This window comes from Canis lupus, chromosome 3 (assembly GCF_011100685.1).
Source record: "Canis lupus familiaris isolate Mischka breed German Shepherd chromosome 3, alternate assembly UU_Cfam_GSD_1.0, whole genome shotgun sequence".
In the NCBI taxonomy this organism is placed as follows: Eukaryota; Metazoa; Chordata; class Mammalia; order Carnivora; family Canidae; genus Canis; species Canis lupus.
The window spans coordinates 53,527,718-53,544,545 of NC_049224.1; the positions used below are offsets into that span (position 1 = coordinate 53,527,718).

At 54.0% G+C, this 16,828-nt stretch overlaps 1 protein-coding gene and 1 long non-coding RNA gene across 8 annotated transcripts in view; one reads left to right on the forward strand and one right to left on the reverse strand.

Moving 5' to 3' along the window:
* The window catches only part of ZNF710 (zinc finger protein 710), a 63,972-nt gene that overhangs the window by 37,372 nt on the left and 9,772 nt on the right, over positions 1 to 16,828 (forward strand). The window contains exon 1 of one of the 3 annotated variants that reach the window (XM_038532849.1): positions 16,552 to 16,702. The exons of the other annotated variants lie outside the window; for them this stretch is intronic. Within the exon in view, the coding sequence (XP_038388777.1) occupies positions 16,650 to 16,702 (53 nt within the window). The 5' untranslated portion in view covers positions 16,552 to 16,649. Of the gene's footprint in view, positions 1 to 16,551; positions 16,703 to 16,828 lie in introns of those variants that run through there. 3 annotated transcript variants of the gene reach the window in all.
* Positions 1,921 to 14,796, reverse strand: LOC111095226. 5 transcript variants are annotated; one of them, XR_005357079.1, is made up of 3 exons: positions 14,654 to 14,796; positions 9,777 to 9,930; positions 1,921 to 5,331 (listed from the first exon to the last, which is right to left on the reverse strand). It is a non-coding gene; the product is annotated as an uncharacterized LOC111095226 (long non-coding RNA). The 5 variants fall into 5 exon arrangements; XR_005357081.1 differs by lacking the exon at positions 14,654 to 14,796 and adding an exon at positions 10,079 to 10,434 and having other exon boundaries at positions 9,777 to 9,927; XR_005357080.1 differs by lacking the exon at positions 14,654 to 14,796 and adding an exon at positions 10,079 to 10,434.

Sequence of the window (16,828 nt, forward strand, 5' to 3'; positions counted from 1 at the left end):
TATGGGTAAAGGTAGTGAGGAATGTGCTTATCTGGGGAAGTTTAGAATTTGTGCTCCAGAGGAGCATGGAGAAGCCTGGGGAGCAAGGTTGTCCCAGCTGGAGAGATCTGAGACTGGGGCCAGGTGAGAAGGCCACCACCACCACCCCTCTTCCTGGCCCCACTTGCTTCTCAAGACACCTGCTGGCAAAACTGGAGGTTGCAAGAGTTAGGGGTGCTGGCTGCCCGGCAGGTTTTTCTGGTTTGGGCAAGAACATCTCCTTATACCCCATGAAGGTGCCCACACCCACCTGGCTTGGAGGTGATAGGGGAGCAGCTAGCTCCTGGCAGGGGGGTTGAGGGTCTGCAGCGGTGGGAAGGCTTCCGGAGGCAGGCGTGTTTCCTGGGCCCCGGGTACCAGGATAGCAGAAGAGCAGGTGGTCAAGCCCCCTTCGAGAACTGCCAACAAGGAGCACAGCTTCTCCAGGAACTAGCAGTATGGTCCCCAGCACATTGCCAAGCACTAATAATAGTAGCAAACAGGTGCCAGGTTCTTTGGGAGCACTTTGCATCTTTTGGTTTGTATGGCAGGTGCTCTAAGCACAACCACACTTTATTTTTTATTTTTTTTTAAGATTTTATTTATTCATGAGAGACAGAGAGAGAGGCAGACACACAGGCAGAGGGAGAAGCAGGCTCCATGAAGGGAGCCCAACATAGGACTTGATCCCGGGACTCCAGGATCATGCCCTGAGCCAAAGACAGGCGCTCAACCGCTGAGCCACCCAGGGATCCCTCGACCACACTTTAGTAAAGAGAAATAGTCACACCTCTGGGAATTAACAGGGACTAAACTTGGACCTTCAGAAACCAGTCTGGGCTCTAAACCAGTGCTTTTCTTCTTAAAATTACTCTTATTTGTGATCCTTACAGACCAGCACCTTATCAGGCCTGCCTGGATGTCCTAGCAATTTCGAGTTTCTGTAAAAGTTTCTAAATGCTACCTGTTTGGGGCGCCTGGGTGGCTCAGCATGTTAAGCGTCTGACTCTTAATTTCGGGTCTGGTCACGATCTCGGGGTTGTGAGATGGAGCCCAGCGTCGGGCTTCATGGTCAGCTGGGAGCCTGCTTGAGATGCTTTCCCTCTCCCTCTGTCCCTCCCCTGCTTTCTCTAAAATTAAAAAAAAAACAAACAAAACAAAAAAAAAAACACCCTAAATGCTACCTGCTTGCATCAATATGGAAGGACTGCTCTAAAGCTGTTCTTAATTGTTCCGTGCCTCAGTTTCCTTATTTGTAGGATAGGGGCAACGGTACGAGTACCAACCACACATACGGTGGTCAGCACTGAGTTAGACAATGCCCTTAGAGCTGGCACGGGCTGGCACCGTAGCTCCCAGGCCAGCCAGGCAGTCTGCTAATGTCAGGATCCTCATCCGCGATCTGCGGAGTGGGAATAAGCGCTGCCCACACAGGAGCTGCCCGTACAGATGCCAGGTCGGCTCCCAGCAGCCAGGATCCCGTGGCGTTGTGCCTGGGAGGGCTTTGTAAACGGCGGAGGGCTGTGCCTGCGTGAGCCGGCGTGTTCACTCCCCAGCCCGGCCTATCTTTCTGAGTCCCGGAAGAGCTTGTGTTCTGTCCTGCACTTGGCACCCAGACCTGGGGGCGTTGGGGGGAGGGGCTTGCTCTGAGCCAGGATGCTGCCCAGGCAGGCCTTGCTGCAATTCAGGGAGGAGGGTGACCCTTGCTCCCGGACCCATGCATGTGTCTGTGAGTGCTTCTTCATACCAGAAGCTTTGTGGACACTTTTGTTTCAGGGAATCGGGGCCAGCCCAGGGAGCATCTCCCCTTCACCTTGTGACCCATCAGGGCTGTGTTTGCTGATGGTTGGGTCATCCCAGCAATGAGAGACTGAGCAGGTGCCCAGGGATCCCAGAAATCAACTACATGCATGGGAAGAGTTGGGTTTTGTGATTTGTGTGGGAATTTGATCTTTGGAGCTGCCTTGACGGATTGTAAAGTTTCAGAAAAAAGGCGATGTCTGGCACCTACAAGGAGGGCTTCCGTGTCCTACCAGGCCAAGCCTTACCTGCCTCTCCAAGGGCTCTACTCTGGGTCCTGGGGCCCTAGGGACCCTCATGGCCTACAAGCACAGTGGTCGGGAACACCCATCCCCAGACAAGCCAGGGGCTCCTCTGTGGGCTGAGAACTAAGCTAGAACCTTCCATAAAGCCAAGTTTGTTTCAGCCTCTCTCCTCCGACAATTTGGCTACTTTTTCTCCTTCACAATAGCAGATGCTTTTTCCAAGTGGTCATGCTAATTCATGGGAGTGGTAAGAGCGTATTTTTAGTACTAATGAGTACATGCCAGATACTTTAGGGTCCTAGGTGATTCACATTGTGTGTGCACTTATATTGTAGCGGTGAGACCCAAAAAGCACCATTTACCAAATGCCAGCCTGCATGCCAGGTACTTTCTTATTTAAGATCTTTAAGAACTTATTTAATCTTCTCTACCATTCTGTGGGGTAGGCAGCTGGCATCCCCATTTTACAGTTGAGCAAATACTGAGGCTCCGAGCAATGAAGCAAGTCACCCAAGGCCATTCAGCCAGGCAGCAGTGAGACTGACTCCACATCCCACAGGATAGTGGGGAGGAAGCCCTCAAGTTGGACCACAGACGCCTCTGGTGAAGGCCAGATATTTGCTTGTTTTATAACTGTCACCTCTACTAAAGTCATTTTGGCCCTTGGGTCACAGCACCACATGCATTTGAATTTTTGCACCTGGGGATCCATGCTCTGGAGCTCACCGCTCTGCAGATGAGGCTTCAGGAGCCCGATTATCATCCTTTGTGATCTAGATTTTTTTTTTTCCAAGATTTATTTATTCATGAGAGACAGAGAGACAGAGAGGCAGAGACACAGGCAGAGGGAGAAGCAGGCTCCATGCAGGGAGCCTGACGTGGGACTTGATCCAGGGTCTCCAGGATCATGCCCTGGGCTGAAGGCAGCGGTAAACCGCTGAGCCACCCAGGCTGCCCTGTGATCTAGATTTAAGAGGAAACCAGATAGTGCACTGGGCAGAGCTAGCCTCTTGGGGCAACTTCTTCTGAGTCGGTGGATCCATCCCTGCCGCTAGGGACCTGCAGCCAAGGGCCTCTCCTGGCTCTGCCTTTCAGGATTCCCCCTACCTCTCCTCCAGCTTGTGGATAAGGCCCACCTTGGCCCACTACATTGGCTCCCGGGGCCAGACAGACCCAGCACTTCCCCCAGCTGGGATGCCCATCCCACCTTTCCTGCCAACCTCTTGCCTAAACTCTTATCTCACAGCTGCACTGTAGGTTCCCTCCACCCCCATGTACATTCCTCCCCGGCCACTGTGCAGAGTCCACAAGCGTGTATATGCACACTGGGCTCCCACCCCTCGAGTGGGTCCCGTCCATCTTGCTGCATGAAGGTGACTAAGAATGGATTTGCACATCACTCCTGCTTGCCTCTGATTATAGCCTGTGTGGACGGTGTGCATGTGTGATGTCTGCATGTGTAGACTGTCAGCCTAAATGTTGGGCCAGCTGTCCCTCCCCGCCCAGGAGATGCATGAAGGCTTTACGTGAATGAGAGGCATTTTTTACTCCTCTCCTGGCATAAATCCGTTCTCGAGTTGGGCGTGTGGGTGACTGCAAAATAAATGTTGATTATGGCATGGGCATCAGGAGGCAGCCATTTCGGAGGTTCTGCAGGGATGGAGGCCGTGGGGTGACTCACACACTGGTGGCTGTGGGAGAGAAGGGGAGGGCTCTGTGCCCAGGACACCCTCCTCCCCCATGCTCGTCCCTCAGCACCTTCTCTGCCCACTGCTCTTCTGTTCTCTTTACATTCCCTCCTTCATCGTCTGCCTCCACCTCTTCTGCACCTCTGGGGTTGGAGGCTTCCTAGCCAGCCTCCCCTGTTTCTAGGCTTCCCCACCATTCCACCCGACCTCTGTGTACTCAGCACGAGGTCATGCTCACCCGGCTGGTGGGCTCGGTCAGATATCCTGATGGCCCTGGAAAGTGGGAACCATTGTCACCTGTCGCAGAAGAGACAGGCTCACACAAACCAACATGTAAGGGATGCAGCCGGCCCTATAGCCCACGCTCTGAGCCTCTATGGCCTCCTGAAGCTCCAATTGATAACGAAGAATGTTCCTGACCCCGTAAGCTGAAACAGAGGAGGGGAAAAAGCAACCAACGTTACTTTGTCCTTTTGTGGTAGCCCACACATTTAGGGCTTATTTCCTGTCTGCTATTTTGCCTTTCTGTTTCATGGTTCTTGGTCTTGTCTATCTAATCAAATTGTGAGGTCCCTGAGCATGGGGGAAGGGGAGGGTCTTTGGGTCCCACCAGGAGCCAGCAGGGGCCTGACCCAACAGAGTGGATGGCGATGGGGAGAAAATGAACAAATAGCTCCTAGACATCGAGTCCTTACTATGCTCCAGCCATGTTAGCAAATCTTATCTCCCCAATCTCCTTTTAAGCACAAGCATTTAAGTTAGACCCGAGAAGGAAACCCAAACTCCATGTTTCTCTGGTGACTTCAGGTGGGTCACCCTATGCCTCTGAGCCTTTGCTTCCTCCTCTGTGATATGGGATCTGTATCAGGATTCCATACTTTACATACATGATCTCATCAGGTACAAACCTAACCTGAAGGAAGAGTTTCAGGTCATGTCAAGGCCTTTCCATATCCCTACTCTATCCTACAGTTGGGGAAAGGGAGTCCCAGGGAGGTGGAGGAAATTGTTTCAGGTCACACAGCTCATAAGTGGCAGAGAGGGGGGTGCAGGCCAGACCCTCCCCACTCTGTTCATCTGCAGAGCCAGGGGCTGTTCTTCCCTATCCTCCCATCTCTGTCTGCTGCTTCCTATGCCAGGCCTTGCATGCCAGGGATCCTGAGGTGCTCCAATAGCCTCTTGGGGGAGAAGCACAGCTGTTGTGTCATCGGCACCTCTGCAGGCTTAGCAGGCTGGGCTCTGTGCCCCGCTGCATTCTGTGGCCAGGCCCTGGCAGGTGCACCCGGTAAGGTGGGCCAGAAGCAACTCCAGCAGAGCTTTGAGTCCCGGAACTCGGGATCGATACCAGGACCGAGACCCTAGCCCAGCAGCTCCCACAGATGCTCACAAGCCTCTGGGGCTCCCAAAGATCCAGGGCCCCTTTCTTCTCCAGGTGACTTTTGTCTCAGATGAGAGTAACACCACTTTTCACCAGGCCATCTATTCCCTCTGTCACTTTGAGATGCCAGGGCCACAGTGATAATCGGCTTGCTTGTAGTTTCTGTGGTAAATCTCTTTGTTTCTTCTGTCATTTCTGATCACTGCAGATTAAACACAGAAATGTAGAAGGCAGGGTTGGAGGAGGAGCCAAGCCAGGGATTGACCTGACTCTCCCCTCCTGGGAACATAGGAAGAAGGGACATAAAAGAGGAAGAACATGATTATAATCCATTCAAAGCCCACCCTTACCTCTGACTGTGTGATTTGGACAAGTAACAGCTTTTCCAAGCCTCAGTTTGTCCATCTGGAAAATGAATCCCATCTTCATGGGATGGCCTGTATTATATGCCCTGTTTATCCCATAAGCTTGGTAAATGATGGCTGAAAAGGAAATTGGCTGACCACCTTATTTCTACCTTAAACTGTGGAGACACAGATCTGGTTAGGAGAGCATACACTTCCTTTTCTCAGAGACAATTTAGGATTATGGTAAAGAGTGAATCTTGAAGAATGGATGCATCCACCATCCTGTTTGGGGTGGGAGTGTACCTTGCCTGGTACATGGGGTATCCCCCTGTGTGCTGCAGTGTGGGGCAGTGTGCAGGTGGGCTTTCCCTGGGCTGCACCGAAGAGGAATCCTGGACCTGGCTTATCCCACACTCTAGGTCTTGCCCTTGCTTCATCCTGAGAGGGGTCTCTAGCATCTCCCCCAGCCCAGCCTCAGGAAAGCAGGGTGCAGCCCCCTGGCGTGCCTGCCCCTGGCGTGCCCTCACCGGGACACCTCCTTGCTATGCATTTTACCTCCTCCCTTTTGCAGGTGAGGTCAGTAGGGAGCCTGCCTGGTGGCGGGCAGGGGGCCCATCCTGGGTTTGTCTGCATCTGTGTCTCTAGGTTCCCTAGGAGCAAGGTGGCTGGGACCGAACCAGAGAAGCCAGGACTAGCGAAATGGGGGTTTCTTTTCCCTCCTTCCTTCCTTTTTCTTTTTTCTTAAGCAGGAGATAAATAAATGTCGCCCTGAGATGACAAGAGAACATTGAAGGAGATAAAAGCACAGTAAAAGGGAGTGAGAGACCAGAAGCAAAGGACAGAGGGGTATTTGGACCATACCCTGCACGGAGGAGAGAGATGAAAGAGGAAAGAGGAGATGGGAGCACGGGACCCAGTGGCAGAGCAGAGGATGGGGTTGCCACGGAAACGGAAGGAGGGGAGGGATGGAGGGAGAGGAAGACAGGATGGAGAAGCTGAGGTCTCAGCAAGGGCGGGGCCTGGCGAGGAGGAAGGGAAGCCATGAGGGGCTCCTGCGGCTAGAACAGGCCCTGGCGGGTAAACTGAGGTCGGCAGGGGAGAAAGAGGCCATCAGGACCCTCGTCCCCACCCAGAGGGGTCCAGGATCTTGGGGAGACAGCAGGAGTCTGCTGCCCCCACCCTGCAGGGCCTCTCTCCAAGCCTCCGTTTCCAGAACTGGAACATGGAGATGGTCCCCCCAACCCCAGGAGCCTCGAAGTCGTGTGCGCTCCTCACGAGGCCTGACAAAGTTCAAGCCCGATAAATGGCCCTGTCATTGCTCCTTCCTCTGTGATTATCTTTGTCCCATGAACTTGGAAGCCCGAGACCTGTTTGTTTTTCCCTGTTACGTTAAGCTGGTGATCTTTGGGTCCAGCACAGGGTGATTGTTTGGAGCAGATGCGCTTCTTGCTTCTGGAATTGGAAGGAGGACATGGAGTTTTCTGGAAACATGAGGCCTCCTGCCCCTTCTCCTGGGAACAGGTAGTGGTCCTGATGCTCAAGCAGAGGAAGTCCAGGCCCAGGGGAGGAGGCTGGTTCCACTGGAGTGTTGTGTAGGTGCATTCCACCGGGAATGCCCTGGGGAGCGCGCTGACAAGCTCTCGGCCCTCTTCCTCTGTGCTGGAACTGGAGTGCCAGGCAACAAGCCAATAGTTAAATAAATCTATCGTTACAATTTTAATAAGGTCCAGGAAGGGACAGTATCAAATGTATTAACTTCCTAGAACTTGCGGGGTCTGACCTGATGGGGGCCACGGGGAGAGTCAGGGGAGGTTTCCTGAGGAAGGGCATTCCAGGCAGGGGGAACAGCACATGAAAGGGCTGTGTGCAGGCAGGTCTGTTAAAGATGAAAAAAGCCCATGTGTCTGGGGGGTGGTAAGTAAGAGAAGAAGCAGCATGCCGTGAAGCTGCCACACGAGCAGAGACCAACCACACAAGGTCTTCTAAGCCCTTGGTGGGGTGATTGTACTTGGCTGCAGGGGAAGCGGCTGGGGCCCTGAAGGTCCCTGAAGGAGGGGGGGGCGGGGAGCCGGGACTGTTTTAGCATTTGAGGTCAGAGGGCCGTGAGGACGAACTCTTGAGAACTCAAGATGCTTTGTGCAGGTTGGTTGAATCCCTTGCTACCCCATCCCCTGGTGCCCACCCTGGAGGCCTCCAGACTCTGGAAGGCAGACACCCTTGTAGGGAGGCCCAAGTGTGGAGCGGCCACCACGTGTGACATGGTTGGACAGAAACGTGCTGGGAATCAAGAGCTCTCAGGTCCATCCCTGTTGTGGGGTGGGGGCTTGGGGCCTCGCTTCCCACATCTCTAAATGACAACATTAGACAGGAGAGTCCATAGAGTTCATCCTAGCCCTGCTGATGAAGACTCCAAAGCCAGCCAAAGTGGCCGGGGTGAAGGGTCTCCAGCAGGGCCACTGTCCCCCTGGTGGGAAAACCGAGCTTTCTTCCTTTGTGGTAAAGAAACAGATGCGTCTGCTCAGGGAGCCGGTGGGGCATCAGGTGGGAGCCATGGCCATGGCTCCTGTGTGTACCACCTGTGTGGGGCTGAGCTGTGTGGGGCAGCTGCCCATCAGGAGAAGAAGAAGGAGCCCACGTGGGGTGAGTTGTCACAGCTTCAGGAAGGCAGGGTACTCCTTTATAAATCCAGGACAAACATTATATGGTCTCATTCATTTGGGGAATATAAATAATAGTGAAAGGGAATAGAGGGGAAGGGAGAAGAAATGTGTGGGAAATATCAGAAAGGGAGACAGAACATGAGAGACTCCTAACTCTGGGAAACGAACTAGGGGTGAGGGAAGGGGAGGTGGGCGGGGGGTGGGGGTGACTGGGTGACGGGCACTGAGGGGGGGGCACTTGATGGGATGAGCACTGGGTGTTCTTCTGTATGTTGGCAAATTGAACACCAATAAAAAATAAATTTATTATTAAAAAAGAAAATCCAGTTACTTAACATACCATGCAATACTGGTTTCAGCTGTGCGGTATAGGGATTCACACTCCCGTGCATCGCCCGGTGCTCATCACAGGGCATCATGATGCCCTTCTTCATCCCCATCACCTGCTTACCCATCCCCCACCCATCTTCCCTCTGGTGCCAGTAGGGCATTCTCTACACTGAAGAGTCTGTTTCTTGGTGTGTGTGTGTGTGTGTGTGTGTGTGTGTGTGTGTGTGTGTGTGTCTCCCTTTGCTTCTTAAATTCCACATATTTAGTAAGGTAGAGTACTCTTAATTCACCTGCCAAGTCACCACAAGGGTGCTCATCAGATCTCACTAATCAATTTGGAGAATCAGGATCAGTGGGGGAGCTTTTGGAAAATAGGATGTCCAGGGGAGCCCAGCCGCCTCAGTCAGAAGAGCGTGCAACACTTGCTCTTGGGGTCATGAGTTTGACCCCCACGATGGGTGTACAGATTACTCAAAATAAATAAATAAACTTAAGAAGAAAGAAAACAAGATGTTGAGGCCCCCATCCCCAGAGATTCCAGGCCCGGGCCCTGGTACTCTTAATCAGATGATGCCTTTGGACTCTATGAAGCCAAAATGTCTGCCCTCTGAGTCTGAGAGGTCAGCCTCTCCCTATGGGGACTCCATCTTTTGTTTCCAGGGGTGTAGGGGTCACCATGACCTCCCTGGAGGAAGGGACCTCACACAGTGGCTGCTCTATGGCAGCCAGGCCCACCTCAGCCCTCAGCTTGTAAAGCAGAGGTGTGGTTCCCAGGAGGGGTCTGGGTGCCTGAGTCCTGAGAGATCTAAAAGGGAAGGGCTTTCAGGACAGGCTTTGCTGTCACTGGCCTGCCTGGGAGAGTGTCACGGGTGGGAATAGCTCAGAGATCCTGGATCTGAGCCCCTGGGGACTCTGCCAGAGCAAGACAACCCCCCTCCCCGTGCAGCCTGGAGTCCACCCCTGTGGAGGAGGCAGGACTGTCCAGGGGTGAGGCAGAGAAGAGCAAAAGTGCCCGTGGAACTCTCGGGCAAGCATTTCCCCTGGGCCTCATTCATTCATTCATTCTACGTGCCTCAGTGACTCTTTCATCCCCCTTCCCTCGCCTGGTGTCTTTCTCCCGGACACTCCCCTGGGGGCCCTCTCTGTTCCCCTACAGTCACCATCCTCCGGGTGGGCCGTGTGGTGGTGAGAGGATCGTAAACATACAGTTATGAATCAGCGTGATTGTACAGAGTTCTCCAGAGAAACAGAACCAGTAGGATATATATATATACAGAGAGAGAGAGATTTATTTTAAGGAATTGGCTCACCCAATTGTGGGGGCTGGCAAGTCCGAAATCTGCAGGGCAAGCTGGCAAGCTGGCAACTTGGGCAGGATTTCTGCGATTCGGTCTTCAAGCAGAATCTCTTCTCTGAGAAACCTCAGTTGTTCTCTTAAGGCTTCAGCTGATTAGATGAGACCTGCTGGCATTAAGAAGGGCAATCTGCTTTACTTCAAGTCAGCTGGTGGTAGATGTGAATCACGTCCACAGGATAGTTAACGGCAACATCTAGATTAGCCTTTGAGCAAACAATGGGACCCTGGTCTAGCCAAGTCTACAGGAAAGCTAACCTGAGAGACTCAGGCTGCCAAAGAGGCCTTTGCAGTCTAAGGAATGCTTCCCTGGAGGCCGTGCCTGCACCGAATCAGTGCAGCGGAGGGCAGCCCTGGCACAGGAGTCAGCCTGTGCAGAGGCCCTGAGGTTAGAGAACAGGTGTGTGTGTATGTGTGCATGCCCACACTGCGGAGAGGCAGGAAGGTTTGATGGGGGTCCGGTGGAGCCTGGCCGGGGACGGTGCTGAACAGCCCGCTAAGGCATGAGGACTTCATCCTCTAGCCATGTGGCTGAGGCTGGGCTTCGGAGCCACCGCCCATACTCTAGTCCTTGCTTCACCCTCACACTGTGTGACCTTGGACCAGTCCCCACCCCGGGCCTCCTTATGTGTAAAAAGAAGTGACTGGACACGGTGTACACGTACATCAGGCCCTCATGTGGTTTGTGGGTTGGTGGCCCAGCCATTCTGACTCCTGGGGGCGGGCTCAGCAAATCTGTCCGTAGAGAAAAGGGGAAGCTGAGGGAGAGAGAGACTCACACACTTCCCCCTTGGCCACCGCGCCCCACCCCCACCTGCCCCCCCATCCAGTGAGGCCCAGGGCTGACACAAGTGAGACTATGGCAAGGAGCCCCGGCCTTTGCACAAGACTCCAGCTCTGGCTTTTGCTTCCTCTTCCTTTCTGGAGGGTTTACAGCCCCGGACCTAGCTGTGACGGCCTTTTCTCCTCCCCCGGCCCAGCTACCTGTCCCGCCCCACTCCAGACCCAGTTTCTCCGGACCCAAGGGCAGAGGGCCCAGACGCGTGCACACACTCGTGTGCACCACCCCCGCAGCAGTGCAGCTGGGACAGAGGCAGAAAAGGAAGCGGGAGCCACATTCCAGAGGGCGCGAATGCCAGACCCAGGCATGAGACCAGCCTCTGTTCTCTGTAGGGCCCTGAACCAGGCCTCAGCCCTGCCCCCAGTCAACCCCAGTGCTGCACCCCACCCCCCACCCCATCCTGGTGCTTCCACTGTTAACTGAGCTCACTCAGGGCAGCTCCTTGAGGACAGCAACTTTATTTTGCTGTCTATCCCAACGACCAAGACCAATACCCAGCACCTGCTGGGCCCCCCGGTACTGTGGCCGAGTCAGTGATTCGGTTGCAGGACTGGAGACTTAGCCTCTGAGCCACCTGGTGGTTCAAAGCCAAGGTGAAGGGACCAAGAGCTAAAACTGCCTTCCCAGCAGAAGCCTGGAGCACGGGGAAGCCTGTGTCCTGGCCCTGACACCTACTAGACCGTTGAGGGTAGTCATCACAATAAATGGATCACGGGGTGCCTGGTGACATTCCAAGGCTGGGCTGGCAGGAGCCCCAGGGCATTCCTATGTTGCCAGTTGATTTTTTAAGAAGGTGTCCTGGTCAAAAAATAACATGATGGCCACTCCCTTCCCAGTGGCCCCAAGCCACACCAGGCCTCCAGGGCCTTCCATCTGAGCTCTGCCCATTCATCTGCTTTCCAAGGACACCGGCCACCCCGAGCTCCTCAGCCCTCTCCTGCTCTCAGAGCCGTGGAGGGGCTCCCACTGATGGGAAAGGGACCTATAGAGCAGTGTGGGGTGAGCAGAGATGCTGCTGCATCTTGCAGAGGGGACCCCAGGTGACAGGCAGGTAGGCCAAGGATTAACCTGCCCTCAAGGTTCCAAGAAGCCACTTGTACCCTTTTTACAGATAGGAAATGAAGACCGTGTGTGGTCAGGTGACTAGTCCAGGGTCACACAGCAAGTCACCTATTAATGCATGTGGTAAGAGTGTCTGTTTACAGGAACCCTTAGAGTGTAGCAGGAGATAGAGTGACAGCGCTCTGGAGGGCAGGGTCCCTGTCTGGGTGGGGAAGGCCTCCGCTGGGCCTCAGACACTGAGGCTTGGGGCTCTCCCCAGGGGGCTGGCCTGGGTGATGCTGGGCCCTGGGGAATAGGACTGCTCCTCCTTCCCTCTCCTTCCTCTGCTTTTATTTCTCGGCCTCCACAGCTTCTCTCTCCCTCCCTTCCTCCCTCCTCCCAGGCCCCACCCGCCCCTCCCATGGCTTCTTTTCCCCCAACTCCCAGTCCCAGACTTTAAGCTACAATCAGACAGCTGTTCTATCTTCTGTTTTCCTGCCTTTGCCATGTCCTTTCTCTCCACCCTGGGAACCAAGGAGAAGAGAGCCATCCTGCCCAGATGGATGCCCCTCACCTCCTAGCGAGGCTGCAGAGAGCCCAGGAAGGTCTGAGCTTCCTTTCTATGGGACCCTGAGGCCCAGCACAAGTGGTGGGGGGGAAGGCCTTGCCTAAGAGGGGAGGCACCTCAGGGGAGCCCCAGGCCAATGGCAGCAGGAGCCTTGAGGAGGGAGTGCCGGGTACACAGCTGGTGCACACCTGGCCGGCTCTCCTGCCCTGGGCAGCCTCAAGCTAGGGTGTAAAACAAGGGCTGTAGCCAGTGTGTGTGTGTGTGTGTGTGTGTGTGTGTGTGTGTGTGTGTGTGTGTGTGTTGCAGGGGTGAGGGGCTCCAAAAAGATGACCTAGGAGGAGGAAAAATAGTGACACTGGGTTGCAGAGTCCCTGCCTTCCCTCCACTTGTTTCTGTGTATGGTAGACGGAAGACGCATGCAAAATGCAAGTAAATTAGATTCCCTCTGTCTTCTTTCTCTAGGCCTCTGTCTCAACAAACAGAGACCCTCTGAAACACACGCACACATGCACGCACAGCCAGCCTGGCCACCACACTGAATGAACATGCACTTATAGAGGCAGATATGTGTTCTGCTCAGGCAAGTAAGTGTTCTCCAGTTCTCAGGAAGAGCAGTGGTCTGACTGGCCAGGCTTCCAGCTGCTGCTGAGTAGAGACCCATGGAGGGGACCCCGGACCAGCCGGACAGGGATGGCTCAGGCTTCCCCGTTGCAGGTTGCCTGGAACTCATGAGCACCTACTGGGCTCCTCGGGACCTGGGGACCACAGGGCAGCACCTGGGAGCTGATACCAGGCTCAGAGTCTTGACATGACTACCGGAGCTGTGCAATGGAGCAGAGCCAGAGGCATGGGCCCAGATGGGGCCTGGCTGTGGGCCCACAGGCCTGGGTATAGACCCAGCTCTGCCCTGACAGGGTCCTCCTCAAGCATGTGACTCAGACCCTGGATTCCTGGGCTGTGAAGTGGGGTGCATCCTACCCGCACCCTCCCATGGGTTGTTTTTACAATTACATGGCTCACCTGGGACCTTGTGAGCACCGGTAATAGGAAGCTAGCCCTTCTGTCCAGATTTGTGGTTAGTTGTTGGCACCTCTGTGTCCTACCGCACTTGGGCACAAACCTCTCATGAACAAGAACCCCGGGCAGGTCCCCTTTTACATTCCTATTACAGAAACATTGATGCCAAAGTCAAAACTGCCTGCCTGCTCCCACAGGAAGGGGATGCCTGCCTGGCCAAGGGCTGGCACCATCATTAGCAGGGATGGTAAAGTGTATGATGACCCGCCACACAGGGGACTACACCAGACCTGCCCCTGGGTTCCCACGGCTCCTCTGCTGCCAGAGTGATAATTTCTTTGCTCCCATTCCCTTGACAGAGCCAGGAGGAGAGGGTGCCAACTTTGGGGCGGAGGAGACAAGGGACAGAGAGGAAATATTTACACTGACGTCCTCATCTCTTCTCACCACCCCACGAGTAGGCCCTGCTCCCCTTCCACACAGATGAAGAAACAGGCCTGGGACACTATGGGATGTACCTGAGCAAGAAATGGCCAAAATCTGGTTTTGAACATACCCAGGGCCACGTCCCAGCATAGGCTCTGCCGCCGCTGGGGATAAGTTGCTCCCTCTCTGGCCCTGACTTCAGCGAAGTCCAGAAAAAGCGCTGAGCTTGTTGTTTGCTCAAACCCACAGCCGGAGTGAGGGCTGCGTCCGGGTGCTGTGTCAGACTGGCGGCCGAGAGCGGGGGAATGATGCTGCCCCATGGCGTGGCCGTGGCAGGCACAGCAGTCTCCTCTGAAGACTCTGTGAGGACAGGGACCCTGCCTCCTGTACTCACAGCTCCAGGCGCAGGGCCTGACCTGGAGCAGGGACGTAGTAGCAAGCATTTGTTGTGCAGAGAAATGAATGAGTTCTCATCCCAGAAGCACCCCAACCTTTGCTGAATTGGGGGCCCCGGGATGGAGACCTCTCTAGGCTCTGTGGCCCTCGTCAGAAAAATCTGACCAGGAAAATCTGATCTTTATTTGCCCAGAGATCTGCGCAAAGAAGTTGATTGTTTCCATTTGGTGAGGGCTTTATAATTAACGAATCGCCGTCACCTAGTATGACCTCGTAGCTCTGGCCATCCTTCCCTGTGTAGGTAGGTGCCTCCATCCCGTGGGTAGGTAGATGGAGAAACTGAGGTGCAGACGGGACCTTTCTTAGTGCGTTGTCAGTGACAGAGCTTGGACTTGGGCCCAGGCTGCCTGACCCCCCACTGGGGGGCTCTTACCAACAGGGGCATGAGGGGTGCTGAAGGAGGTTGAGCCCCTCCACCCTGTTCCAGATGGACCCTGGACCCAGGTCGCTTCCATTCCACCTGACCCTCCCACAAGAGCCTTACCTCCAGATTAATAGTTTAGTCTTTAGTGTCCGTCTCAAGGAAGCTAAATTCCTTCTGGGGTGTTTTATTTTTAGCCGGCTTCAGGAAGGGGAAGCTCCCCTGGCCTGTGGGAGGAGGAAGACACGAGGCCTGAGGGCCGGGAGCCGGTTTCCTGAGGAAGGGCCGCAGCTCACCATGCACGCTTGACCCTGACCCTGATCCTGGGACAGAGCAGAGCAGGCAAGGTGGCCCCAGACACCCCAGTAATGTCTTTCCCCCACCCCTGGAGCTCTTCTGCTGTGCCTGCACTGAGCAGGGGTGGGCCTTAAAACCCTGACAAGTATCCCAGGCCAGGCAGAAGGGCCACTCACATCTGGGGCACATACCAGTCCTGGGGAGGCCCGGAGGCCCAGAGAGGGCGCCAGGGCCTGGGGGAGGGGGAGGCCCAAGGAGTCCCAGGAACAGGTGGAATTTGAGGGAAGCCTGGCAGGGTGGTGAGAGGAGCTGGGACTCAGCGGGGCGGGGGAGGGGGGGTACCCACCGGCAAAGGCTGGCTGCTCAGGCTGCGCCCCTGGGAAGGCAGGGAGGGGGCCAGTGTGCTGGGGCTCAGACCTGAGGTTTGGACCCAGACAGTGGGTGCTTCGGCTTTTTCAGAACCCTTTAGGCCAGAGGAGCGTGCCTGTGAACCTGGCATTCATTTCAGACAGTTCTCTCAAACGTGTTGGCCAGCACAGGCCCTTCTATCACACCACATCTTCTTACCTGGAATTCCAGTGTACAAATCAGATGAAAGCTGTATTTTTAATTGGCATAAATTTAGATATCTAAATGTATGATACTTAGCGAATCCAGAACAATCACCTGTTGTGATAGACACAGTCGTGTAGCATAAGCCTTAATAGATAGGTGGTAGCCACTGAGATCGACCTTGGCACCTAATTTATCTTTGTGTGTTGTTTTGGTTTTGCCAATTTATTGCCATTTATATAATATAAAATATATTTTTTATTTTATCCCCACCTCAGCTCCCCCTCCTGGCAATATGTGTGTGTGTATGTATATATATATATATTTTTTTTTTAAGATTTTATTTGAGAGTGCATGTGCATGTGTGTGCACAAGCAGTGGGAAGGGCAGAAGCAAGAGTAGACTCCCCTCTGAGCAGGGAGCCAGACAAATGGGAGTTGGGGGCTTGATCCCAGGACTCTGGGATCATGACCTCAGCCAAAGGTTTAACTGAGTCACCCAAACACCCCAATATATATATATATATATATTTTTTTTAAACCAAACCCCTCCCTCATATGGTCAAGCCATCACAAATGGTGGCGGTTGTTTAACACCTCACTGTATGGCCTCCAGGCCTATGCAAAGTTAATTACCTTAGGAACAAAGCCAGTAGGGCTACAGAATGTGCTGGAGCGAGGTGTATATTGCATTTGAGTAGATGGGTTCCCTAAAATCAATTTTTAAAAGAGAAGAATCTTTTATTTTTTTGTAATTTTTTTAAAGATTTTTTTTATTTATTCATGAGAGACAGAGACAGAGACATAAGCAGAGGGAGAAGCAGGCTCCCTGCCCAATGTAGGACTCGATTCCAGGACCCTGGGATCACAACCTGAGCCAAAGGCAGCCGTTCAACCGCTGAGTCACGCAGGTGCCCCTAGTTTTTGCAATTTTAAATCAGCTTTTTTTTCTTAAAGATTTATTTATTTATTCATGAGAGGCACACAGAGAGAGAGAGAGAGGCAAAGACATAGGCAGAGGGAGAAGCAGGTTCCCCACAGGGAGCCCGATGGGAACTTGATCCTGGAACCCAGGATCACGCCCTGAGCCAAAGGCAATGCTCACCGACTGAGCCCCTCAGGCGTCCCTTAAATCAGCTTTTTGAAGACCCCTTGCAGGACATGATGAGGGGCATAGTGTGAGAACCGCTGTGGAAATTCAACCTTCCTGTTGCAGGTGGGAAGACTCAGGCCAGCAAGGGGGCAGGGCTCATCTGATATCCCCCAGGGAGATGGAGAAGATGGGCAGCTACGCAGAGGGCGTCGTCGATCCCCGTAATGACAAGTGCGTCCTGTTGCCCAGGCAGGAGGAGAAAGACACCCAGGGACACATGCCCCCAGAACCAGCCGAGCCCCTGCTGAATGTGTGTGTCTGTCTGTCATGTGTGCAGCGCGGAGCCGGCAGTACTGA